Here is a 27,706-nt window from a genome sequence, read left to right on the forward strand (position 1 = left end):
AGTCCGATTCCAGCCACAGCACGTGGCACCCAGTCCCTGTCACCGGTTCCATCCAGGTCGGAGCTTTCAATGCTCAGAGGTCAGATAAAGGGCTGCCAGGGATAATGGCTGCTTGTCCCCTGAGAAGTCAGGGGCTACACAGGAGACACTCCTAAGCCCTTTAGGAAGGCCCAAATAGGCAGCCAAGAGGAAGCCCCATTCTCCCTGCCCCCAGCCCTAGGCACTCAGCCTCAGAGACCAGCCAGACCCTCTCATGAAACAAAACCCTATCTGGAGGACTGAAAGGACAGGGCCTGCTGCACCCACGCCAGGCTCCCAGGAAGTGGTGGGCCACCCCCTTGCTGAAAAGGACAACCGAGGCCCAGGAAGTCCCGGCCCAGGGACTCCCAAAGGCAAAGCGCAGGCTCAGGACGGCTGCTCCAGGCCCTGGGCCCCGGTGTGGCAGGCAGCAGCCACGCAGTCGGCCACCTGAGACCCCACTGGGGGCTCCCAGCAGCTGAGGGCAGCCCCCACGCCCACCTGGGCTCCACCAACCCTGGCCCTGCACATACTGTTAGTTCGAAGCTCACCCCTACCCCCCACTCAATCCACTCTTATCTCTGGTAAGAAAAGCCTGGACCCCAGAGGGGCCTGGAGCAGCTTACATAAGCAGCAGGTGTCTGGGTCTCAGGGGCAACCCCCACCTTCACAGGATCTGAAGGAGGTTCTGTGCTCTAGGGAGCTTCCTGGGGGGTCAGGTTGTGCTAAGTAGGGGTTTGGATTTCAACGCAAGCATCAGAAGCCAGAGTGGGCAGGAAAGGCAGGGGTCAGACCTCCAGGGCTGCGAGGAGGGCATGTGGGACCAGCAGGGCCACGTGGGACCTCAGCGGCGTGGCCCTGTCCCGGTAGCCAGGGCTCCATCCTCCCAAGCTCCCAGATGCCCAGTACTCCAGAGGAGGAGGGGGTAGCAGGGGAGTGCATCTGGGGCAGTGTGGGAGATGGAGGGCGGGGTGGTGGTGAGAGGCCCGGACTATCCTACAGGCCAAGGCTTGACAGTGACTTCGGGCAACCAGTTTGGACAGAAACACAGTCCAGAGACACATGTGGGGCATTTTCCTTTATTATTTGGGGTTTCTCTGCATAGAAACATGAGACCCTCCTATCCCACACCCAGGTGCCTCTGGCACCCCCATAACTGGTACCCAGTCCCTGAAGAGTCCCCTTTAAAATCACCAATATAAAAAAGGAGGGAGGGAACACCTGACCACCCCAGGCCAGGTGGCTCCTGGTGGCAGGTGGGGCGGGGCTGGGGGCAAGAGTGGGGGCACTGGCATCTGCACTGGAAGGAACAGGAGTCCCAGCCCCAGGGGGAGGCCCCAGCTGGGAGAGGGCTCTGCACGTCAGCTGCAGCCGGTGCAGAGTTAGTGGTTACGGTTTAGTCTACAGGTGAGGCCAGGTGGGCGGGCCGGCTGGGTGGGCTCTGGAGTGAGGGGAGAGGACACACAGGATGCTGGAAGGCCCAGGCTGTCAGCTCCCACTGGAGCCCCATTCTGAGGCAGGAACAAGCAGAAGCTGCCTTCCTGGTTTGGGGACAGGAGGGGCTGGGAGAGGCCATCTGAGCCCGTGGCCTGTGAAGGCAGGGAGGGCCACACGGCTCTGCCCAAAGCAGATGAACGATGGCAGCTGGGAGACGAGGCGGCAGGAGATGGGAGGCAGCCTCCTGCTCCCAGGAAGGCACTTGCAGTCGGTGTGGCCTGGTGTGGGGTGGCAGGAAGACGTGCTTGGCAGACGACGAGGGAGAGGAACGCAGCAGGGGGGCCTGAGCCCACCTCACGCAAACATGGTCAGCTGTAACCACTGCCAGGCGGAGAGGAGAGTGGGCCGGGGTCAGCCAGGGGTAGTGGAAACACCGAGAGGTCAGCAGGGGCAGCCTCCCAGCCCCGCGGCTCAGGAGGGCCACCTCTGCACCCCCTTTGAGGGCAGGTGGGAGAAGGTACTGGCAGGGGCCACTTTCTTATCTCCTGTCCTCCTGGGAGACCAGGCGCTGACGCCTGCAGACACCTCCAGGGGCCTGGGCCTCCCTCCAGCTCCCTTCCCAGAACCCAGACACCCCAACCCAGCCCTTCCAGGTCTCAGGTGGCCCAGAATTTAGAGCCAGTTCTGAGGCCACAGGCTCCTGCCCCAGGGAGGTAAGACAACACCATGGCACCCAAGCGCCCTGCCCAGCCCCGACTGAGGGACGCTCCCACCTTAAACAAGTCAAAGGTCACGACTCCATCCAGATCTGTGTCCAGAGTTTTGAAAAACCCTGTGTGTCCAAGGAAAGATGACATAGAGCAGAGAACATAGTAGGATGTTCATGCAGGAACAGCTCTGCTACCTACCCCAACCCCCCCCCACAGCCCCCCCAAGCTTTTCCTGCTGCCCAAGACCCCTCCAGAGCCCCCACCTCCTGGCACCCAGCCTTCAGGTGCCCAAATGCAGAGCCTGCCTCTCTGGCACACGCCATGGCACAGCTAGCCCCTGGGGGATGAGTTTGGGACAGAACGGGAGGGAGGAGCCGATGGCGACACTCACGGAACATGGTCTCCAGCCGCACGAGGCAGCACACGAAGTTGTCAAAGTCCACAGCCAGGTCAGGCTCCGAGTAACGGGTGATAATGAGCTCATACAGCTTCTTGTTGAGCTTGAAGCCTGGCCCAGGAGAGGCGCTGAGGGCCGGGGACTGCAGCCCGGCCCAAGGGGACAGGGCAGTGGCCGAGCCCAGCGGCTCAGGGGCATGACCACCCCCTGTGCGGGGCCAGGACCTCTTTCCAGGGAGTCGGCCTGGCCAGCAAGGGCCCAGGGGTGGGTTTCGGATTCTTCTGACTGCCCTCATCCTGACAAGGGCTGTGAGGATGGCCCTGGACCTTTCTCAGGGGAGGCTCCGGAGCCAGGCCCGCCCCTCCCTGGCTGGGGGGCCTGGGGCCAGTCACCTTCCCTCTCAGAGCCCCGCTTTTCTCCGCACAACAGAGATAACGTCCTCATTAGGCAGCGAGGACAAAAGGAACCGCTGATAAAGCCTAGCTCAGTAACCACGGGGAAAAGGCGGGAGATGCGGCTGCACTGCCTCCGTCATCAGCCAGGGTCTAGGGCCAGTGGGGTGGGCCGCTGCCCTGGCAGTCAGGCCGTCTGTCTGGGGCTCCAGAGGCGCCGCAGCCCTCAGGCCTCACCTGAAGACTCGATGGCCATCCGCATTTCATAGGCACTCATGCTGCCCGACTTGTCCAAGTCAAACTTCCGAAAGATGGACTGGGGTAGGAAGCAGAGGGTGAGGGCTGGCCGGGGGCATCCAGCCCTCCCAGCCCGCCCCAGGGGTGGCGGGGAGAGGCCTGAAAGGCGGGTCAGCTGCTGGGATACGGGGGCTTTGGAGTACAGAGGAGGGGGGACGCTGCCTGCAGGGACCACCTACCAGGTAATTCCGGATACGGTTCCACAGGATGTTGAACTCCACCAGGCCCAGCTTCCCGTTGCCGTCCCGCTGGGCAGCCACCGGTTAAGAAGAAAACTCCACAGCTTAAACCAGGCAGGGGCAGAAGGTGAGCAAGTGGGGAGGAGAGGAGATGGCCACAGAGAGGGCAAAATAAGGGGAGATGTGGCCAGAGTCCGTGCACAGCCAGCCTGCAGCCCAGCCCTCCTCGCCCTCTGCTCAAGGGAGGGGTGCAAAAGGAGTGACGGCCTTAGGGTCACTCTCTCCATCTCCCACTCGGCACAAAGCCTGTGCCTCAGTCTCCCCCTCCCCATCAGCGGAAGATGCCTAGGAAGGAACTGGTTCACCCACACACCACAGAGATGTCCCTTTCTCTGCACTGCTCCTTGGACAGGTCACTGAGCACCCTTCCCACGCCTACAACCCCTAACCCAAAGCACCACTCGGGAGATGAAGGCAGAGGATACGTCCATGAGGTTCACCATGCTGCGGCAGGACTCCAGGCTGAAGCCATTGGTCCTCAGGTCTTTGTCTGCAAGAAAAACCAGTTCCAACACCTTGACCACCAAGCTTCCGGGGCCTGCCCCATGCTGGGAATACTGGGTGGGACAGAGACCCAGGAGGCACCATTCCTGTCCCCTAGGGTATAAAATATAGCAGAGTAGGTGTGTAAGATTGTTTTTATCATCAGGAAAAACAGTTTAAAGCACTTCAGCAGTCAAGCTGGTGTCCCTGCAGCATGTCACCACCATACCTAGACCAGAGTAAAATGAAAAGAGCACAAAACAAGGAGAAACAAACACAGTGGAAACGTGAAACTGGGGGACCATCAGGGCTGGGCCTGCTGTAGGTCCAGAAGGATGAGAATAGGAAAGGAGTCTGGGCTGAGGGTCAGGGGTCAGAGGGAGGGGCAAAGGGCAGGCTGGGGGTGGCTGCCTTTGGGTGTGCATAGCAGGAGTGAAGCCAGCCATGCTCTGCTCCCAAGCCAGCCGGGGCACATCTTCTGGGAGGAAGGGGGGCTCCTGTTTCTTGGCACTAAGGTGCTGTCAGCCAGCTAAGCTTCCAACTACAGCAGAGCACAGCTCTCAGGCATGGAGACCGGGTGCAGCAAAACAGTGAGAGGAGTTTGGGAAGAAAACAGAGCTGAGCAGGGCTCAGGAAGGCAGTGGAGGGCCCCCCCACCCACCAAGACCAAGAGATCAGGTTCATCTCCAAGTGGAAGCCAAAGCCTAGATTCTAGAGGTTGGAGGAAATGGGGGGCAGGCCCCAGGGAGAGGGCAGGCGCTACGACACTCACGTTTGCGGATGATCCTGTTGAGGATGGTTTGCAGCTCCTTGACGCTGATCTCCATGTCCTGGGGGAAGAGGCAGCATGGCACCCACCCCAGAAAGGCAGCCCCCCGGCGCCCCAGAGGACCCTCCCCCGCGCCCTGGCCTACCTCCCCTGCCAGTTGCCTGAAGAGGGTCTTGAAGTTCTCATCAATCTCCTCTTCTGAAAGCACTTGCTGGGTAGAGAAGGGAGAGGGCAGGTCAGGGGCGCCCAGCCCGGCTCCTGCATGGGCACAGCTGGAGAGAGGGCCAAGCCCGCTCATCACTACATGTCACTTCACCTCTCTGAGCCTCACACTTCTCATCTGTAAAGTCGGCATCTCGTCCCCACTCACCCCCACACTAGACTCCTGCGGCCTAACGGGGGTGCAGTTCAGCTCGGTGAGGAAGGGGGAGGCTCTGGAGCCCTGCTACACAACCCTGGGCAAGTCCCTTAAGCTCTCTGCACTTGAGCTTTCCACTGAGAGGGGAGACGGTGAGAGCACCTGACAGGGTTGCTATGGAGGAAATGGGGCGACCACCACGAGCCCCATCCAAGGGACCCCACGCCATTATTAGCACAAAGTCCTTGCAAACTATTTAGTGCAGGACTAATGGACTAGTGTTATTGCCATGGCTCCTGCCAGGAGGACCTCGGCCCTGCCAGCTGAGCCTGGGGGCCAGGACACCCAGGCCCCATCACACACCCAGGCTGACAGAGGACGAAGGCGGCTGTGGGGGGCAGGGCACGCACCTCGTCAGGGAGGTTGGCCTGGACCTGGTCATCCAGCTCCCTGCAGACAGTGGGGAGAAAGAGGGGCCAGTCACGGGGGGCAGGGGGCCTGGGGGTGGGGGTGGGGGGACTCCTACTCACTCGGTCCCGGCGCTCTTCTCCGAGAAGAAGCGCAGCACAAAGTCGCCCTCCTTGTTGGGCTCGAAGGTGGAGGGCACCACCACATACTCCCCGGGCGGCAGGCAGATGCGGGTGCTGACCTCCCGTAGGTTGATGAACTGTTCCGAGCGCGCCCGCGACGAGTTGGCCAGGAAGAAGTCCCGCTTCAGGTGCACGGCCGGCTGGCCCACCAGCTGGCGGGAGGGAAGGAGCCCGGAGGCTGCAGCTGCCCGCGCAGCCCACCCTCAGGAGATGCCCAGAGACCAGACCCCAGGCTGCACCATCCGAGCCAAGGGGCTGGACAGCTGGGATAACAGCTCCACTGGGGTAACAACCCTGCCCACTGCACTGGGCGGGGGTGAGGAGGTATCATGGGGTGTGAACGTAGATACCAGGACACCACTGAGACAACATCTCAGTATTACACGGAGCCTCCCCCATGTCAGACACTGCAGGGCACCTGACGTGTGGCTCCTCCCTGAATGCTCGTGACAGCCCTGAGACAGTGTTCTTAAGCTGGTTTTACAGACACTAATGCTGAGGCTTAGGGCTTACGCCCCATGCTCTGTCCACCCACCGCCTGCTCTTACCCAGCCCCGGGCAGTCTTCGCCAGCCATTTACTCAGGGAACAGTAACAGGAAGAGCCTCGTGTGCCTGTCAGGCAGGGCTCTGAGCACCAGGGTGCACACCCAGCTCCCTCCCTTACTACCTGCCCTGACCCCCGGGAGAGCAGTCTTTGCTCTGCCTCCCTTACAGTGGGCAGGGTGGGGAGCGCTCTGTGAGCAGTAGAAAGAGGTGACTTCCTGGCTCTGTGTGTGGGCTGCCTCCGTCCTGCTCCCCTCTGGGTACCGTGGGCCGGGTGTGAATCCAGGTGAGTCAGATGCCACACCTACCTCTGGAGGGACCTGCCAGAGAGAGGGGGAAGTTAGTCATTTGTGCCTGGCCCAGGGCGGGGCTGCCGTGCGTGCTGGGCAGGGGCACTGAGCCTGCGGCCACCGGTGACCCAGACCTGCCTTCACACCCACAAGCCCAGGATAGGGGCCCAAGCAGGGTCCTCTTCGTCCCTGGAATGCCCTGGGCCGCCACTCTGAATCAGAGCCTCTGCAACTGCCCCCAGGGTGACCAACTGCAATGCCCTACAGCCCAGGGACATCAGAAGTGCACACCAGGCTGCTGCCAGGGGCTCTGGGCCCAGATGGAGGCTGTGGCTGTCCTGTATCTCCACCACGGAGGTCCAGAAGCTTCTGTCTTGGGCACTGCTTATACACTTCCCACACAGGGAGCTCGCTTCTCGTCTAGGCAGCCCACCTGCCCACTTCCTTCTGAAGCTGAGCCAGTATGTTCCCCAGAGGCTGCCTCTCAGGTGTCAAAGAAGCCAGATCCTCCTGCCCAAGAGCCTTCCAGCCCCAGGGATGGGGAAGAACGCCAGAACCTTCCCTCTCCTGGCCAAGCCTCCTCCTACCCCTCCGTCTGCCTCAGGGGATGGATTTTAGGCCCTGCCCTCCAAGCCTGGGAGAGGGTTTCGGCAGGGCCCCCGCAGGCTGTCTAGGGCCGCGGGGTTCGGGGCCGCTCCCAGCGGCGGCGGAGTCCTCTGGCGCCCCCTGGCGGAGCTCGCCGGTATACTGGGCCGGCGCCGTGGGACCCACCCGCTCACCTCGTAGACCGCGAAGCCGATGGTCTCCATGTCGCGGCCAAAGCGGCGCTCGCGGCGGCGGTGCTTCTGCATGAGGGCGAGCACGAAGCTGCAGCCTGACTCGCGACCCCCATACCCGTCGTCCATATCATCCGTTTCCTCCAGCCGGATCTTGAACTGGGGGTTCACCCAGAAGGTGGCTGCAGGATTTGGGGAAGGTGGACATCAGAGGAGGAAGCAGAGGAAGCCCTCCCCCCTCGGCCCCGGTCTGCCCCTCCTCCACGTAACGAATACTACTAAGTGTCCACTGTGTGCAGTGTGACAAACGGTCCCTTTCCCCTATAGGCCCACATTCCAGAAGGGGAGGCAAAGTATAAGCAAGTCAGGTTAACTAACTGAATAGTTACAAAGAATAATTCGGATTTGGACAGGAAAGGCACCTTGGAGGAGGTGACATTTGAGCTGAGACATGAAGGGGAGGCCCTGGGCAGACACTGGGAAGCAGGAGCCAGGGAGAGGGGGAACCACGAGCCCCACACATAGAAGGGGGTGGGTGGCGGCAGCCGGGGTCTGATGAGGATCTGGGCTCCGGTGAACTCAGGGGATCCAGAGAGGTGGCTGAGGTTAGCAAGAGCCAGGTTGGTGCTAAGGAGAGGGGACGGAATCCAAGAGCAAACCAGGATTGCACCTGGTGGGGGTGCAGGGGGCATAGCTGGACTAGGATTTTAAAAGGTGGTTGGAGCTGCTGGGCACACAATGACTTAGAAGAGAGCAAGAGAAAGCAGGGTCTGGTAGACCACAGAGCTGCAAAGGTGATGGGACTTGCTTTTCTGGCAGTTTGGTGATTCAGCTGCCTAAACAATCCCTTGACTGAAACAACCAAGTGCTGGACAGAATAGGCAAAACTGATAAACCACAGCATCCCCCCCACCCCACATACAAAATTGACATTAATCAAAAAAGTAGACAATAGCAAGTATTAGCAAAGATGTGCAAGAATCAGAACCTCACACACTGCTGCTGGGAATGTAAAATGGTGCAGCCACTTTGGAAAACAGTCCAGCAGTTCCACAAAGGTTAAATGCAGAATTGCCATATGGTTCTGCAGCAACTCTCCTAGGTATATATCCAAGATATATGACGACATACATCTACATAAAAACATGCACATAAATGTTCGTTATAGCATTTATAATCTTATATCTCGTAAAATGGTAGGAACACCCCAACTGTCCATCAACTGATGAATGGATAAATAAAACATGATAGAACCAAACAATGGAATATATACTCAGCAATACAAAAGAATGGAGTAGCGATACATGCTACAAACACGGACGAACATACGAATGGGCAAATCCAGAGACAGAAAGTGGATTAATGGTTACCTAGGAGTGAGGAGGAGGGGTTTGGGAATGAAAGGTGGGGTACAGAGTTGCTTTCTGGGGTAATAAAAATGTTCTAAAATTGATATGGTAATGGATGCACAGCTCTGCAATTTACTCAAAACCACACTGAATTTTACACTTTAAATGGGTGCACTGTACGGTATGTTACTATTATATCTTAATAAAGCTGTTTTAAAAAGTGAAAACTAGGAGCCCCATAAAGTAAATAATGAGAAAGGATTTCTGTCAACTCCTGGAGACCCTGAGCCCCTGGCCACAGGGACAGGAAATAAAGTCCCATAGGAGATTCCTGCAATAAGACCGGGACTCCAGTGAAGAATGCCAGTGGTGTAACTGTGAAAGAAAAATACACCCTGTGGAGAGGAAGAGGAAAAAAAAGTCTTCCGGAGAATTTATAACCACAAGCCTTCATGTGAGCTTGCAGTTTTAATTTACGCTGCCTGTGAGGTCAAGGAAACCCTAAGGAGAGAATTTATTTTTTAAAAAGACCTGGGTTGCTAGTATTCCAGGTGACCGGATGAAACACTCTAGAGGAATGTAACTTCATCCAAGTGCTCAGAGAATGCCCACAGATGAACTTTCCTCTAGAATGAGTAAAAAAAAATCTCACAAGGAAACAGGTTATGATGACTGAGAACCAGCAGTTGCAACAGACAAAAAAACCGACTTACCATGACTTCAGATATGAAAATGATCAGGCATAGACTGTAACACTAGGCTTACTATACTTAAAGAAATAAATGAGAGCTTGAAAACACAAGCAAGAATGAACAGATTTGAAAAGGAGCCATGAAAACTTCTAGAAATAAAACTTTTAATTGAAATTAAGCACCTGTTGGAAGGAATGACCAACAGCAAAGATGACACAGCAAAAAAGGAAATTAGTGACTTTAGAAAGGATCTAAAGAAAGGACCAGGGTGCAATACAGGGTGATTTAAAGATGGAAAATTTAAGAGCTGTTAGGAGATACTGAGGATTCATTGAGGAGGTCCAAGTTACATTTGATTGGAATTCTAAGAAGAGAAAACAGAGAGTGTGGGAAGGAGGTGATATTCTAAAAGATCATGGCTAAGAATTTTCTAGAATGGTTGAAAGACATCAATCTTCAGACCCAGGAAGCCCAACAAATCCAAAGCAAAACAATAAAAAAGAAATCCCACTCCAGCACACAGTGATACTGTAGATGATCAAAGAAAAACAATCTCAAAACAGAAGACAAACCATCTCAGAGGCATGATAGACTCCTGACTCCAACGGCAACAACAGATGCAGAATAAAGAGTAACAGTATCTTTAAGAGACTAAAAGTAATGTCAATCCAGAATTCCACATGCAGAGAATTGTCAAGAATGAGCACACTATGAAGGCATTTTACACAAATACTGAGAAAGTTTATCACCAAAAGATCCTCACTAAAGAAATACAAAAGGATATCTTTCAGGCAGATATAAAATTATCTCAGATGAAAGGTGTGAGAATGAGGAGAAAAATGCTGCTCTTACATGGATAATCCAAATAAACATAGGCTATAGCAAATAATGACAATGGTGATGTTTAATTTATGGCAGGAAGAAAACTGTTTAGAATTAAAATACTAGCTAAAAACAGCATATTAAATACAGGGGATCAGGTGGTGATCTATGTTAAATATCCTAAGGTCTTTGCATTGGTCAAGAAGAGGGTAAAGGCACTGACCAACTGACTTTAGGATTTAGTAAACAAGATCTTATGTCTTCCAAGCTCATAGAGGAAACAAACTAGTAGAGGAAAAAGAAAAAAAAAATCCAAAATAAGGCAGAACCAAGGGGTCAACCAGAAATGCATGGTAAATATGCTGAAATAAATAGAAATATACAGTAAACACTGTGAGTGTGAATGGATTAAACTTTCCAGTTTAATGGACAAAATTTTTCAAATGGAATTATTAAAAAGCCAGCTATATGCTGTTTACAAGAGATAACAACTAAAACATTGAGCTGTAGAAAGATCAGACATCAAAGAGACATACCACAAAAAATGTTGACCAAGAGAAAAATGGAATTAGCTAAAGTAACATCAACTGGAAGACTTGAAAGTAAAAAGAATTATTAGAGATTATGGTGGTCACTAAATAATGAATAAAAGGTTTGATTCACTAGGAACTTATAACAATTCTAAACTCAATGCACCTCAATAGAAATACCATTTGACCCTGGAATCCCACTCCTTGGAATATACCCAAAGAATACAACTTCTCAGATTCAAAAAGACATATGCACCCCTATGTTTATTGCAGCCCTTTTTACAATAGCCAAGATATGGAAGCAACCTAAGTGTCCATCAGTAGATGAATGGATAAAGAAGATGTGGTACATATACACAATGGAATAATATTCAGCCATAAGAAAGAAACAAATCCTACCATTTGCAACAACATGGATGGAGCTGGAGGGCATTATGCTCAGTGAAATAAGCCAGGTGGAGAAAGACAAATGCAAATGATTTCCCTCATTTGTGGAGTATAACAATGAAGCAAAACTGAAGGAACAAAATGGCAGCAGACTCAGAGACTCCAAGAATGAACTAGTGGTGACCAAAGGGGAGGGGTGGGGGAGGGCGGGTGGGGAGGGAGGGAGAAGGGGATTGAGGGGTATTATGTTTAGTACACATGGTGTGGGGGTCACGGGGAGAACAGTGTAGCACAGAGAAGGCATATATTGGATCTGTGGCATCTTGCTGTACTGATAGACAGTGACAGCATTGGGGTGTGGGTGGGGACTTGATAATATGAGTAAATGTAATAACCACATTGTTTTTTCATGTGAAGTCTTCATAAGAGTGTATATCAATCATAACTTAATTTAAAAAATTTTTTAAATTAAAAATAAATAAATAAACTCAATGCACCTTATATCATAGCTTAGAATATCTAAAAAGCATAATTGATAGCAATAAAAAGAGAAAATGGCAAAGGTACAAGGATGGTGTGAGATTTTATGATCCCTCTTTCAGTAAGTGACAGACTATGTGGACAAAACAGTAAGTTCGAGATAATGGATAATTACTGAACATTCCCCTTAACACTCAGAGAACAGTGTACTGGTCAAGAGAACAGCCTCCAGGGCTGCAGTCCCTGGGTTCAAATACCAACTCTGCCACTTACTAGGTAGTGAATTTGGCAAATTGCTTAATCTCTCTTTCTTACTTTACTTACTGTAAAATAGGTATAATAATAGTACCTATTTCACAGGGTCAGTGTGAAAGTTAAGCAAGTTACTATATTTAAAATATTTAGAGGAGTGCTTAGCATACAGTATACAACATATGTATTAGTCTTTTAGAAAACGTGAACATTCATGAAAACTCACCACATGCTGAGCTATAGAGCACCAGCTTCTGTGTATTTAAAAGCTATGATCTCATATAGATCATATTTTCTGACCAGAACGAAATGAAGTTAGAAACTGACAATGAAACAATTGAGAGGTTTGATTGTTGATTCAAGTTCTTAATTGTTAGAGGTCTATTCAGATTTTCTATTTTTCTTGAGTCAATTTTGTTTCTTCACTGGAATTTGTCCATTCATTTCATATAGGTTATCTAATTTGTTTGTATGTCATTGTTCAGAGTACTCCCTTATAACCCATTGATTTCTGTTGGGTTGGTAGTGACATTCTCTTTAATTTCTGATTTTAGTAATTTCAGTCTTCTTTTTTCTTGTTCAGTTTGGCTAAAAATTTGCCAATTTTGCTGAGCTTTTCAAAGAACCAGCTGTTGGTTTAATTCACTTTTCTCTACTTCACTTATTTGGACTTAAATTTTTACTATTTCCTTTCTTCTGCTTGCTTTGGGTTTAGTTTGCCCTTTTACTACTTTATTAAGAAGGAAGAATAGGTTACTGACTTGAGATCTTTCTAACATACATAGAGTGTTTTAATTACCATTCTATGTGGCTTCCCATTTACATTTATCATTTCTTTTTGATAAAACTAACTCATTCTATGAGGCCGGCATTACCTTGACACCAAAGCCAGACAAAGAAATCACAACAAAAGAAAACTATAGTGTTTGGCAACTGTGAAGCTGGGAAGATCCTGACCGACCAAGGATGCCAGAACTTACCATTTTTCCAGCCCTCGAAGAAGCCCCCACAGCCCCTCAACAAAATGGTCTGATCCACCCTCACCTTGCCAAAAAAAATTACAGGCCAGTATCACTTATGAATATTTATGTAAAAACCCTCAACAATATTCTAGCAAACTAAACCCAACAGTCTATAAGGATCATACACCATGAAATAGCATTTATCCCAGGGATGCAAAAATAATTCAATATAAGAAAAATTAATGTTATACACCACATTAATAGAAAAGGAAAAAAACACATGATCATCTCAATAGATGAAAAAAAGGTATCTGACAAAACCCAACACACGCTCATGTTGAAAACACTCAGAAAATTAGGAATAAAGAGGAACTTCCTCAATAAGATAAAGGGTATTTATGGAAAACCCACAGCTAATATCATGCTCGGTGGTCAAAGGCTGAAAAGATAAGCAACCAGATGCCCATTTACACCATTGCTATACAAGACTGTACAGGGAGTTCTAGTGAGAGCCATTAGTCAAGAAAAGAAATAAGAGGTATTCAAATTAGAAAGAAGAAGAAAACTATCTCTATTTACAGGTGACATGATCCTGTATATAGAAAAACTTGAGGAATCCACAAGAAAGTAGAGTTACCAAAAAATTTAGCATTGCTGCAGGTTACAGATCAAAACACAAAAACCAGTTGTGTTTACTATACACTAGCAGTGAAGAACACAGAAAGGAAATTGAGAAAATAATTCCTTTACAATAACATCCAAAAGAATAAAATATCTACATATAAATTTAGCTGGAAAGTTGAGGGACATATACACTGAAAACTACAAAATGTTGAAAGAAATTAAAGACTTAACAACAACAAAAATTAAAAGATATCCTATGTTCATGGATCAGAACGCTTCATTTATTAAGATGTCACTACTACCCAAAGTGATCTGCAGATTAAATGCAATCGTCATCAAAAAAAATCGTCATCAAAAAAATTCCAACAGCCTTTTTCACAGTAGTGAAAATGCAGACCCTCAAATTCATATGGAATTGTAAGGAGCTCAGAAGCCAAAACAATTTCGAAAAAGAACAAAGTCGGAAGATTTACACTTCCCAGTTTCAAAATTTACTAAAAAGCTACAATAATCAAAAACAGTGTGGAAATGTCATAATAGATGCATAGAGTAAAAGAATAGAACTGAGTCTAAAAATAAACCCATACATCAATGGCCAATTATTTTTGCCACGGGTGGCAAGACCACTCAATGAGGTAAGAAGAGTCTTTTCAACAGACGATGGTGGGGAAACTGGATTTCCACACAAAAGAATTAAGTTAGGTACATAGCTCACACCAGATACAAAAATTATCTCAAAATGGATCAATGACCTAAAAATAACAACTAAAATTATAACATGTTCAGAAAAAAAACAAAGGAATAAATCTTCCTGACCTTGGATTTGGCAATGGATTCTCAGATATGACACCAAAAGCATGAGCAACAAAAGAGAAAGAAAACTGGTATCATTACAATTGAAAATTTCCATGCTTCAAAGGACCCTATCAAGAAAATGAAGACAACCCACAGAATGGGAGTTAATATATGGAAATCATCTATCTCATAAAGGGGTCATATATATAAAGAACAGTTATAGCTCAACAATATAAACAACCTCATCTAAAAGGGGTCAAATTACATATGCACCCCTATGTTTATCGCAGCACTATTTACAATAGCCAAGATATAGAAGCAACCTAAGTGTCCATCAGTAGATGAGTGGATAAAGAAGAGGTGGTACATATACACAATGGAATACTATTCAGCCATAAGAAAGAAACAAATCCTACTATTTGCAACAACAAAGAGCTGGAGGATATTATGCTCAGTGAAATAAGCCAGGCAGAGAAAGACAAGTACCAAATGATTTCCCTCATTTGTGGAGTAAAACAACAAAGCAAAACTGAAGGAACAAAACAGCAGCAGACTCACAGACTCTAAGAAGGGACTAGTGGTTACCAAAGGGAGGGATGGGGGAGGCGGGGGAGGGAGGGAGATGGGGACTGAGGGGTATTATGATTAGTACACATGGTGTGGGGGGGGATCATGGGGAAGGCAGTGTAGCACAGAGAAGGCAAATGGTGACTCTGTGGCATCTTACTACACTGATGGACAGTGACTGCAATGGGGTATGGGGGGGACACGATAATATGGGTGAATGTAGTAACCACATTGTTTTTTTGTGTGAAACCTTCATAAGAGTGTATTATCAATAAAACCTTAATAAAAAAAGGAATCAGAAAAATAAAATAAAAGGACTCAAACTATTTGAATAGAAATTCCAAAAAAGATATGCAAATGGACAATAAATATACAAAAACATCATTGGCTATTAGGGAAATGCAAATCAAAATTTCAATGAGATACCACTTTATGCTGCCTAGGATGGCTGCAATAAAAAAATATAGACAATAAAACTGTTTGACCCAGGAATTCCACTTCTAGGAATTTAACCTAAGAATGCAGCAGCCCAGTTTGAAAAAGACAGATGCACCCCTATGTTTATCGCAGCACTATTTACAATAGCCAAGAAATGGAAGCAACCTAAGTGTCCATCAGTAGATGAATGGATAAAGAAGATGTGGTACATATACACAATGGAATATTACTCAGCCATAAGAAGAAAACAAATCCTACCATTTGCAACAACATGGATGGAGCTAGAGGGTATTATGCTCAGTGAAATAAGCCAGGCGGAGAAAGACAAGTACCAAATAATTTCACTCATATGTGGAGTATAAGAACAAAAGAAAACTGAAGGAACAAAACAGCAGCAGAATCACAGAACCCAAGAATGGACTAACAGTTACCAAAGGGAAAGGGACTGGGAAGGATGGTGGGAAGGGAGGGATAAGGGCGGGGAAAAAGAAAGAGGGCATTACGATTAGCATGTATAGTGTGTGGGGCACGGGGAGGGCTGTGCAACACAGAGAAGACTAGTAATTTTACAGCATCTTACTAAGCAGATGGACAGTGACTGTGAAGGGGCATGTGGGGGGGACTTGGTGAAGGGGGGGAGCCTAGTAAACATAATGTTCTTCATGTAATTGTAGATTAATGATACCAAAATAAAAAAAAATACACAAACAAAAAAAGCCCTCATCCCAAGAATAAAATATGTTTGTAACTATGGTGACATGCAATAACTAGACTTCCTGTGATGATCCTTTTGCAATGCAAACAAATATCAAATCATTAAATTGTGCACTGGACAGTAATAATGTTATGTCAATTTAAAATCTCAACAATAAAATTAAAAAAAAAGTGGACTAACAGTTACCAAAGGGAAAGGGACTGGGGAGGATGGGTGGGAAGGGAGGGATAAGGGGTGGGGGGGAAAGAAAGGGGGCATTACGATTAGCATGTATAATGTGGGGGGAGGCACGGGGAGGGCTATGCAACACAGAGAAGACAAGTAGTGACTCTACAGTATCCTGCTAAGCTGGTGGACAGTGACTGTAATGGGGTTTGCGGGGGTGACTTGGTGAAAGGGGGAGCCTAGTAAACATAATGTTCCTCATGTAGTTGTAGATTAATGATACCATAAAAAACATAGACAATAACAAGTGTTGCTGGGGATGTGGAGAAATTGGAACACTTATACATTGCTAGTGGGAACATAAAATGATGCTGTCACTTTGGAAAAGTTGGCAGTTCCTAAAAAAATTAAACATGGAGTTACCACACAACCCACAATTTCACTCCTACTCACAGACCCAAGAGAACATATGCTAACACAAACACACGTTAAGTGAATATTCACAGCAGCATAACTCATAACAGCCAAAAACTGGAAAGTCTAACTGTCCATTAACTGCTGAATGAACAGCACAATGTGGTATATCCATACATACTACAGAATACTATTCAGCCAAAAAAATCAAACCAAGTACTAACATATGCTACAAAATAGATGAACTCTGAAAACGTAATGCTAAGGGAAAGAAGTCATGAACAAAAGGCCACATATTTTATGATTTCATTTATATGAAATGTCCAGAATAGGCAAATCAATAGAGATGAAAATTTAGAGTAGAGGTTTGGGGGCAGGGACAAGTAGTAACGACTAATGGAGACAGAGTTTCTTTAGGGGGTAGTGAGACTATTCTGGAATTAGACAATGGTGATGATTGTACAACACTGTGAATATACTAAAAACCACTGAATTGCACCCATTAAAAGTATAAATTTTATGGTATGTGAATTATATCATGATTCTTAAGAACATTGTGAATCAAAAACATTATGTGTAGCTCAATAAAATTTATCATGATAGGTGCTTACAGAGAAAAAAAATAACCCAAATTAATGAAATCAGCATCTAATTTAAGAAGTCATAAAATAAGTCTAAAAATAAATTCAAAGAAAGCAGAGGAATGAGATAACAGGACAGCAAAGATTAAGGATATGAAAAAAACACTGTACAAAGGATCACCAAAGTCAAAAGTCATTTCTTTGTAAAGACTAATGTTGACAGAATTAATAAAGACAAAAGGGAGTCCAGATAAACACCATCATGAATAAAAGAGAGGACATCATTATAGATGAGGTCACAGAATATATTAAGGATAACTTTACACTAATAATTTGAAAACAGATGCAAAGGATAAACTCCTAGAAAATACAGCTCATCAAAACAGGCTGAAGAAGTAGAAGACCTGAATAACCCTACAACCATGAAAGATACTCAGTATCAAAAATTAACTTTCACACAAAGAAAGTAGCAAGGATGAGTTTTACAGACCAGGTCTAGCAAACACTTGAGCAACACATCATCCCCACCTTATGCTCTTCCAGAAAACAGAAGAAGAGAGGAACCCTTCCTAATTCACTTTACAAGACAGATTTACACTGATACCCAAACTAAACAAGGTCAGTACCAAAAAGGATTACAGGCAAATCTCACTCATGAACTTGGATGTACAACTGTGGCAATAAAAGATGTCACATCATGACTGATGTTTTTATCTCAGGAATGTAAGGTTGATTTAACATTAAAAAGGTGATTAACATAATTTACCACTTTAACAGATAGAAGAAAAAAAGAAAGCATTATTACAATAATAAATACAACTTTAAGTACTTAACAGCATGAAACTTCATTCATCTGATAAAAGGCATCTACAAAAATACTCGAGTAGGGAAGTTTTTAGTGTTTACTATAATAAACATTTAATAGTGAAAACTTTTCCTTTAAGAGGGCTAAGCCCAGAACAAAATCACTCCTATTCAACACCCTACAGTCCTGACCAGATTAAACAAGAACACATGAGAACTGGAACAAAAGACACAAATTTATCATCATTTGCAGGTGCTATACTGTTAGTGAGACATCAGTTAAAATGAATGTAAAGGTAAATCAGTGTAATTACAGTTTAACAAGTTTGCTGGTACAAAATAAATGTAAAAGGCCACCTGCATGTTACTGTATCAGCAACTCTTACTTGGGAGATGTAACTTAAAGAGATGCCATTTACAATAGCACCAAGGTGACAGAGTAACTAGGAATAAATCTCAAAAAAAGATGTGTAAGACCTTTTTGAGAAAAGTAAAAAATTTTATCGCCCTATATATGACATTCTCAGATAAGACTAAAAGCAGTAAAGATGTCCATTCTCCCTAAATTGGTCTACAGATCCATGCAATTCCAGATTAAAATCTGAATGTTTTTTCGCTGGACCTGGTAAAGCTGATTCAAAAATTCACATGATGGAAAAAGGAGCAAGAATAGCTAAGAGATCCTTGAGGAAGGAATTCACCCTGTCCAAAAGCACAACTTAGAAACTGACTGCAAGTAAGTCAGTGTGCAGACGGACAGAGCAAGGGACAGAATGGCAAGCCCAGAAACAGACCCACACAGATACGTGAACTTCATGCCGGAGCTGGCGCGGCCAGGCATCCAGGGAAGACTCCTCAATAAAGGATACAGGGGACAGTGGTTATCTGTTTGGGGAAAAACTACAATGGGACCCCACAAGGGAGAAGATGATTCAGAACGGAGGACCGTGAGCCGTGACAAGAACCTGGGGGCTGCAGGACACGAGAACATAGCAGTGGCGGAACTGGGGAAGCCAACGCTGTGGGTGACCTTCAACAGAGCAGTTGCGGCAACGCGCTGAGGACGGAGGCTGGACCGGCATGGGTTAACAGTTGAACTGGGAGTGAGGAAGGAAAAGAGGGAGTGTGGCAATCCCTGAGAAATGCTGCTTCGAAGAGGAGCAGTGAAATGGGTGGGGTCAAGAGAGGTTTGCTTTGAGACAGGGGATTCTCCTTAATGACCCAGGAGGGGGAGGTGATGGTGACAAGGCCAAAGGCTTTCAGAGGAGGGGGAGAAGGGGATCAGAGCAGAGGTGGGGGTGGTCCACATGCACAGGGGTGGTTCTGCCACTGTCCCAGGCAGCAAAGCACAGGCCCAGACAGGCTGGGGAATTGGTGGGGTGGGGGGACAACAGGAGAGGGGTCCTGCATGACACGGGCTGTCCTTCATGCAGTGCAAGGCCGCACATGAGTAACAGCAGGGGGAGGTCTGAGGGGTGGGTGGGAACTTACTAACTAGTAAAAATTGCTGAGGACCTTGGAAAGTGGTCATATGAGGTTTAGGGCTGTGACTTACAGGGAAAGACCCAGTTGTACGATTTCTCTCCAGCCATATCTGATGGTTCTGGAGTCAGTGGGGAGGGCTCAGCTAGGATTATGGTAGTGCCAGCTGAGAGGAGCAGAGGGGGCCAGGAGCCGGGAAGCTGGGAGTGTTTGCAGGGATAAGATGAAAAGGACGCCTCATCCTGGTAGGGTGAGCAGACGCGTGGGAGCCGAAGGCAGTGCTCGGGAGGGCTAGCTCAGCAGCAGACAGCTCAGCCAGCAGGGTGAGGACGGGGGCGTGGGGCGGCGCCCTCCCGGCGGCAGCGCTGCAGTAGGGGAGAAGGAGGTTGCTGTAGGTGAGCAAGGCAAGGATGAGAGGCCATGGGCCAAGTCCCGCGCACAGAGAAGGCAGGGGGCAGGAGGGCCGGCAGGAAGTCAGAGGGCCAGGAGGGAAGGTCTCATAATGAGCAGAGACAGAAGGTGGCTGGATGACAAGGCCTTCTCCTCCGGCTGCACGCTGGACTCAGGCCTGCGTGGTGACTGGTGACTCAAGCGACGCTCTTCCGAATTTATGCAGACGCTCAACATTTTGCTCTTTAGGGCACATTCGAGGTCTATTCCTAGCTGTCAAGCTAGGAAACTGAGGCTCGGTGACCAGCCAGCCCAGAGGCCCAGGCGGCCGTGCCCTGCGCGCCCCGCGGCGGCCACTTGCCTGGGTAGTTCCGGCAGCCACCGGCGGTGCTCCCGCGCCGCCAGGTGCCCTCGTACAGCATCGTGTTCCACTTGCGGAAGCGCTGGCTCTTGAGCGCGTCCGGCGTCAGGTTGCAGATCTCCAGGCGGGTGAACTCGCGCATGAAGTCTCGGAATGACATCCTGGGGGTTGAGGTGCAGAGGTGAGTAGCGGTGGGTGAAGATGATCGAGGAGAACAGCATGCTGGGGTCTAGGGATAAGTAGTGGGGTTGGGAGCTGGGAAGCCGGGCCCCAGGAGAGGCCGGACTGAGGAAGGGTCACTCACCAGAACTCCCCATCCTCCATCTTGACCCGGAGCTGCTCACGCTCATAAGGGTCCACGTTGTTCCACTCCGAGGAGCTGTGGGGAGAAGGGCCCTGCCAGGGACTGGCAACACTGCCTGCCTGCCAGAGCCCCAGGCCTGTTCTCCCCTGGCCCAGGTAGGAGGCCTCCAGACAGTCAAGCCCCAAGATCCCAGCCCCAGGGACTGCCTTACCAGGGCCAGCTCAGGCCGTAAGGAGGGACCAGAGCTTTGTTAGGACGGTCCCCCAGGCCCAAGAACACCACGTGGGCCCTCTGCTCGCTCCAGAACCCACTCTGGGCTGTAAGTACCCCGAGCAGAAATGCCAGTGGCACTGAACAGCCCCCCGGCCAGTGTCCACTGCCCCTCACCCGTCACTCCAGGCTCCTGTCCACTCCACCTCGCCCCAGGGGTTCCGCATCCGGATCAGGCTCAGCATCTGGCCCTGGTAGTTCACCTGTTCCCCAGAGTTCCCATCAGCACCTGCTTCTGGCATGTGCTTTAACACCTCTACCCGCAACCTCACCCTCGCCAAGCCCTGCTCAGCACCCAGCACCATACCAAGGGAAATACAGCCTGTCCTGCAGGAATTTATTGCCAAGGGAGGCAGCTATGAACACAAATTACAGTAAATCCGAATAGGATAAGATAAACACCTCAGGATAAGAGGCCCCGGAAACAGATAAGGGGCTACAAGAGGTCAAGGGAAGCGCTGGCCCCTCCCACAGCCCTGGTCATAGGTCAGAGAGCCATGGGGGCAGGAACCACCCTGCAGGGAAGGCCCCCACGTGGGGTAGTACCTGCTTGGCCCCAGTCACAGAGTAGGCGTGGCCCTTCACCAGCTTCTTGAAGGTGATGGCCTCCATGTCCAGAATGCTGGAGATCTGCAGAAAGATACACGTGCTATGGTCAGGGGCCAGGTTCCAGGGACCCAGTCAGCACCCCTACCGCCAATCAGATGAGCCCTGACTCACGGGTCTTGGACACACCCCCAGGCACATACAACTATTGGGAGTGGCAGGGCAGGGACACTGACCACTCTCTTCTATCACCCCCATATAAAGATGCTGCCCTAGAAGGGGGGCCACTTGGGTACTCTACCAATGCCACCATGAGCTATGAACACTGAACTGGCCTGAGCCAGCCAGAACTATGAGCACATGCACACGCATACAGCCAGGCATAGCCCCCAGAGCTACATGGTGCTCAGAGGGCCTCATGCAGTGGGTCACAGTGAGGTCAAGAGGGGTGAGGACAGGCTAGTCAGCTGGGACTTGGGAAGAGGGTTAGGACGGGCTTAGAGCTACAGAGGCAGTGATGTTGGTGGCAGAGCCTGAGATGAAGGATGAGGGGATGTGGGGACAAGTTGCAGAGACAGAAGAACAGCGAAGGGCATGAACAAGGCCGTGGCTGAGGGGACCAGGGAATGGGGAAGAGCTGAAGTCGGAGGCTGGTGAACTGGACGGCGGATGGGCATGGGATTACATGACAGAACAGGATGCAGAAAGCCAGGAAAACAAGCTGAAGTCTTAAATCCTGGGGACAGGAATTGGGGCCAGGCATGGAGGTGATGGGTGAGGCTGGGTAAGGATCAGAGATGGTGTGCAGTGAAGGACAGGTCTGGAGCCAATCCTGGCTGGGCAGGGGAACCACTGGACGGAGGAGACTCAGGTCGTTGGTTGGGGCTCCTGGGTGCACTCACATCAATGGAGCAGCCCAGCAGGGAGCCTCGCTCCAGCGCCTTGAGGATGATGTGGTAGAGGTCACTGGGGGCTTTGCGCAGCTCGTACCATTCGGTGACCCCGCCTGTGAAGTCCTCAAAGCCCTCTGATGTGCTGCCCCCTGACAGGGCCTCATAGCTGCCATTTACCCTGCAGGTATCGACAGGTCAGACTCTGGTCCGGAAAGGAGGCCCCTGCACCCCTGGGTAGCCTGGAACTGCCCCCGGGGCCCCTACTCACTTGGCATAGGCCTTCTCAAGCAGGGCACTCCAGAACTCGTTGCCTTGGGCAGAGTGCACGAACACCAGCTTCCCGTCCTTAATGGGCAGCAGATCATCCACGACCACGTCCACCCACTCCCCAAACTGCCACAGCTGGGGATGTAGGGGAGCACAGTGAGTACCTGCTCTGGGATCCCCCCGGCCTGAGCTCTGCCACTTACTAGATACCTGATCAGGTACGCTAGCTACGCGATGCTGACCAGGGAGCGTCTCTCAGCTTCAGTTTCCCTATCCATAAAAGGTAACAGCAATGCTTTCCTTGTGGGAAAGCTCAACAAGATCACAAAAGTATCGCTTTTAGGGCAGCACTTCCGGTATTCTGGGAACAGACCAAGGTGCCTCCTCAGGTGTGGAGAGGTTGGAAAGCCCTCGGTCGTGGCTCTCCAGGAACCAGCCGCCTTTTCGGCCACGCTGCTACCTCTCCGCTCCCTATGCTAGGCCAGGGTGTGCGTGGAGCGGGTGTGGTGGCGTTGGGGATACACGTGTAAAGAAAATGCGGCATCCAGACCCTTCAGCTACAGGATGAGTAGGGATCGGATCTGATCGGATCCCCGCCCCCGCAATCACTCGTGAGGTTCGCTTCGGATGCCAGGAGGGGCAGGTTTCCCAGGTTGGGAGGAGTCGGGCAACTGGGGACAGAAGCGACCAAGTGTGATGCTGCGGCGGGGTGAAAAACAACGGGCAAGGGGTGGGGGCCCAAGGAGTGGGAGGCTGCGGGAAGTGTTGAACAGGCCAATCACAGGCCGGGGAGGAGCGGATTGGAGGAGTGTGGTGGGGGGAAGGGCACCGATGCCACGCCCCTGCGGACCAGCGAAGGCAGGTGCAGCTTTTGGCCAAAGTAGATCGCACAGCGGATCCTGCAGGGTATCTCCTGGGCGCCAAGGCAGGGATAGCCTAGGGTAAGGGGTTCCTTGACTAGGAAGAACTAAACAACACCTAGGAGTTCCTGGGGCAGGGTTGGGGCCACCAGGTTCAGAGGGTCTCATCAAGGGTTGCTGGGGGGGTGTCTCTCCCAACACCAGCTAAGAATTCACCAGTGTGACTTGAAAAATAAGTTCTGCACAAAAACATCAATAAAAGTTTGTTTAAATAGACTTAATCCCCAAATTTTCTTTTCTGCAGGGCTGTCAGCAGCTGGAGGCTGCCAACCGGCAGGAGGAGTTGGGGTGGATGGGGAGACTGCCGCCCTGGGTGGAGATGCCACATGTTTTCCCAGAGGAACACTCCTTATTTTTCAGATGGGGAAACTAAGACCATGGAGAAGAAAAGGATTTGTCCTACAGAATATAGCAGAGATCTTTCTGCTCTTCCAAGCGCTTTCTCCCCAATATGCACAACCACCCAGGAAAGTTGCCAGCTGAAATACCTGCCCAGTCGTTTCACACATGGCAGACCTGAGATGGCACCAAGAGGTCAAATATTTTCCAGAGGGAGGGCTGGCCCTGCAGGCATGGCCCTGAGGCACCCTCACTTCAGAAAGCCACAGGTCATCAGTCCTCATCTCCTCCAGCACCTGCTCCCCCATCCCCCGGCCCCAGGAGGGAGCAGGCCTCCTCACCTGGAAATGGAAGATACCGGCATATCCATCCTGGAAACTTTGCCCATGAGGAACCACTCGGTGCAGGAGGTTGTCATTGAGGGTGAGGGAGGCAATGGCAGCCAGGAGCCAACAGTCCCCTGAGATGGGAGGGACCCACATCAGGCCTCCCAGTGTACACATGAGTGCCCACGCTGGGGAGAACTCAGGGTTCCCTGGGTGGGGTGCCCTCAACTTATAGAAAAGACCCAGGAATCTGGGCAAACCAGCTCCAGCACTGATAGCAAGAACCTGCCTGGGCCTGCAGGAAGGAGGGGGTGGGGCAGAGCCAGAAGGAACATGCGTGGGGAATGTCTATGGAAAAGAACCCCCAGAACCTCCCAGGGCCTACCCAGTGCTCCCTGGCAGATGTCTGTGCGAGTGGCTCCATCCACGATGAACTGGGGGTTTGAGAGCAGCTCCTGCAAGAGACCCAGAGTCCTGTCTCTTGGCCAAACCCTCCCTGAAACTGGAACCCAGCCACCCCAGACCCTGCTCCCCACTAGGGACCTAGAGTCTTATTCCCACTCATCACCCACGATGGAGATAAACCAAGTCCCACCCTCAGTGGTCGCTCTCACCGTGGGACGCTTCCATTTGATGCCATAGGTTTTGGAGGAGTTGGGGCCTAGATCCTTGTAGCCCAGGCTCTGGGGCACTGGGGGGAAGGCCTCATCACGGAAGAGGGCCCCACTCTGCAGGCACTGAGCCCGTAGCTGCTCATAATCCTGGCCCAGGTACTTGATGGCATTTTCATGGCGGCCCAGGCCCAGCTCCTTGGCCCGCTGCTTCTGCACTTGTGCAGACACCCCAGTGCAGTACACGGGGGTGATGATCTCCTCAGCCATCCTGGGGGGCAGACAGGCCTGCTCAGTACCCAGACCTTCTCAGGACTAGAACTGGGGCCCTGCCTGTCCCTGCTCACCCTTCCTCCCCAAACCTGGATTTCCCCCACCTCACTGTTCAGCTCACAGAACCTGGAACTTTCTGCCACCTCCCTAATTTCCCAGAATCCAGAAGAGGGGTTCTCCAGCCCCCAGGCGTGCTGACCACCTTCTCCCTTCCCCCACACAATGCTTGCTACCACCTCTGCCTTCCCGGGCTTTTACTGTTCTGCACCTGCAGTCCTGTGGTCAGCCAGCCAGGTGGGGCAGGGCAGAGCCCGAAGATGATGGCCCAGGGAACCCGGAAGGTGGGAGACACCAGGAAAGGCCTCTCTGACCTGTCTGCCTGCAGGTAAACCCCTCCCCAAACTAGCCAAGCCTCTATGCACCAGCCCCGTTTCCTTGGCATGGGGGCTGAGAACCCCAGGCATTTGGGGTCCCGCTCCTCAGGCCTCTGAGATAGGCTGGGTGCTCAGGGCCGCCGGGCCTCCATCCCGTCCCCTCCCGCCTTCCCCCGGCCCAGCCCCCGAGACGGTGGTGAGCGCAGGCTGGGGTGGCGCCAAGCCCGTGCGGCGTCCCGAGCCCCCGCCCCTGTCCCGGGCATTCAGACGGCCCGGGGTCGGGGGATCGTAGCCGGGCCATCCAGCTCCTTACCTGGAGGAGTGTTTCGGGGGTCGTAGGGCCCCTGCGGCTGGCTTCCCCGGCGGCAGCGCAAGGCCGGGCCCAACCAGGAAGAGCGCTTCTCCCGCCCTCCTCCCGCGGCCCCGCCGCCGCCCTGCCCCTCCGCCTCCTCCGGCACCTCGGGCTCCGACCCCGCTTCCTCTCTGCGCTCCCTTATCTTCCGGCACCTTCTCGGACTATCTCTCCGGCTCACGGGGTCTCCCCGCCCCTCCCTCCGCCAGCCCCGGGCCAACCCAGCAAGGGGACAAATTAGTCAAAGGCAGAGCTGTCCCCGGAGAGGGGCCAGCGCCTGTCGGGGTGGGAGGGCTGGGGCGGGAACCGGAGGGCGCCGAGGGGAGGGGAGGAGGGGAGAGGCAGGGCAGGGGTATTTTTAACCAGGGGCAGCTGCTCGAGTTGCAGGGCCGGCCGCCCCACCCCTCGCGGCGCTCCCCGAGGGCATTCCCTGGCGCCCGGGCCGCTGCGGCGCCGTCCCTGCAGCCCCGGGCCGGTCCCCCTGGCGCCCGCCCTCCCCTGCCCCCAGCGCGGGGCCGAGATTACCTCGGGCTGCGGCAGCTGCTCCGGAGCGGCCGGGCTGCGGGCGGGTGGACCTCTGCCGGACGCTCGGCAGACGACAGCCCCACCCCGTGGGGCGCGCTCCGCGGCCCGGCTCCTGGGCAGGGCCCGCTCCCCGCCCCCGGGCGCAGGCTCCGGCAGAGCGGGGAGCCCGCCCCCGGGCCCCGGCTCGCTGCGTGACCTTGGGTGAGTGCCGGTCGTCCCTCTCGGCCTCGGTTTGCAGGCTGCGCAGCGAAGGGGATGGAGATGAACTGTGGGAGCCCATCCTTCTCTTGCATGCTGTGGTTTCTTGAAGCCGGGGAAGTGGGCATCCCTGCCCTCTCCTCCAAGCCCCGGGCCCACCCACCCGGGAGCGCCCGTGTGCCGCCTTTCCCAGGAGGGGGCGGCAGAGGCTGCGAGCAGGTCGGCAGGCCCGCCCAGCACCCGCAGATTTGCCTGTGAAGCTGCAGTAAGTTGGAGAGTCAAAATGTCACAGGGAAGGGGACTGCCACAGACTGCTCAGAGCGTTTCACTGACCGTGGGCCCAGCCCAGCAGCTGTTGCTCTTTTGCAAGATACATACACCCGCATTTTGTTGGGGGAACAGTGCATAGCTTTCCTTTCCTAGGATTCTGGGACACGTGACCCCAAGAAGGTTAGGAGGCACTAATCTAATCTGACCTCACTCTCACTCCCAGTTTACAGATGAGGAACGCGGAGGCCTGCGAGGGTGTGACTTGCTGAGCTCCCTCTTCTACTGATTCAGAGCTGGAACCAGCGCCTGGGCTCTTTGCTCTTTACCATTCAGCATTTATGTGTCCTTCTCTTTGACTAAACCCTTCTGGTAGGTCTTTGCACAGCAGACACCATGACTAAGACCAGCCCCTACTCAGGGAAACCCCCTCCTTCCCCCTACAGTTTTGAGGATTAAGGAAGTTGAGTCCTGATGGACAAGTTAACTAAGCAATAACATCCTGGAGAGGGTGTTTCTAGCAGAAAAAAAGCATGTGCAAAGGTCCAGAGGCTGGAGAAATGCATGTCAGTGAGAGAAACTGCAAGTGTTCCTTGTGACTAGATGAAGGGAGCAGGGGCCTGAGAGAGGAAAGATGCTCTGGAGAGACACTCTCCAAGAGCACCATCCCTCAAAGCACTCTGGCTCAACCTCTGTGTCCCACAGTCCCCAGAATCACTTCCACAAACCTGTCACTCCTATCCACTGACCACCTCCTTTATGTGCAGGGTGCTGTTCACCTGGGTATAAGATGGTGAAGTCCCATAGCTTTGGCCCACTCTGAAGAAGGCAGACATCAACTCAGTTATTGCACCCATAATTAACTGGGAAGAATTGGTGCTAAGGAAGTGCATAACTGAAGCCTTACTAGTTCAGGGGTTAGAGTAGCTATTGATCAGACAGAATGAATTATGGCAGTGGTAGGGTAGGTGACAGGAGAACTGGAACATGCAGGTCATGGCACAGTGCAGGAACTGAAGTATGCTTAGTGTTGCTTCAGAAAGAGAAGGAAGGGTTATGGCAGGACTGGGTGAGGCATGGGAGTTTATATTTTATTCTACTTGACTAGAAGGCTGCTCAGGTTTGTACAAA

General features: G+C 51.3%; 1 protein-coding gene across 5 annotated transcripts; it reads right to left on the reverse strand.

The window, feature by feature from the left end:
* Positions 1-1,083: 1,083 nt before the first annotated feature.
* On the reverse strand, positions 1,084-26,437 carry CAPN1 (calpain 1). Of its 5 annotated transcripts, none has more exons than XM_057506913.1 (21): positions 26,307-26,437; positions 24,590-24,857; positions 24,361-24,430; positions 23,991-24,109; positions 22,392-22,525; positions 22,133-22,301; positions 21,231-21,314; positions 20,802-20,887; positions 20,415-20,489; positions 20,111-20,271; positions 7,292-7,482; positions 5,631-5,842; positions 5,511-5,550; positions 4,888-4,953; positions 4,746-4,803; positions 3,916-3,980; positions 3,431-3,499; positions 3,192-3,270; positions 2,557-2,673; positions 2,229-2,287; positions 1,084-1,836 (listed from the first exon to the last, which is right to left on the reverse strand). In XM_057506913.1, the coding sequence occupies exons 2-21, from the start codon at positions 24,854-24,856 to the stop codon at positions 1,810-1,812; spliced, it is 2,148 nt and encodes a 715-aa protein (XP_057362896.1). In that variant the 5' UTR covers position 24,857; positions 26,307-26,437; the 3' UTR covers positions 1,084-1,809. The 5 variants fall into 5 exon arrangements, with proteins under 5 accessions (XP_057362896.1, XP_057362892.1, XP_057362895.1 ...); XM_057506909.1 differs by lacking the exon at positions 26,307-26,437 and adding an exon at positions 26,111-26,239; XM_057506912.1 differs by lacking the exon at positions 26,307-26,437 and adding an exon at positions 25,692-25,901.
* Between the last annotated feature and the right edge of the window lie 1,269 nt (positions 26,438-27,706).

This window comes from Manis pentadactyla, chromosome 9 (assembly GCF_030020395.1).
Source record: "Manis pentadactyla isolate mManPen7 chromosome 9, mManPen7.hap1, whole genome shotgun sequence".
In the NCBI taxonomy this organism is placed as follows: Eukaryota; Metazoa; Chordata; class Mammalia; order Pholidota; family Manidae; genus Manis; species Manis pentadactyla.

Coding starts and splice junctions, on each gene's coding strand:
- CAPN1 (XM_057506913.1), bottom strand. CDS start 24,856: ATGGCTGAGGAGATCATCACCCCCGTGTACTGCACTGGGGTGTCTGCA. Junction 22,302..22,391: donor CTTGAGAAGGCCTATGCCAA/GTGAGTAGGGGC, acceptor CGATACCTGCAG/GGTAAATGGCAGCTATGAGG. Junction 3,981..4,745: donor CAACAGGATCATCCGCAAAC/GTGAGTGTCGTA, acceptor TTTTTCTTGCAG/ACAAAGACCTGAGGACCAAT.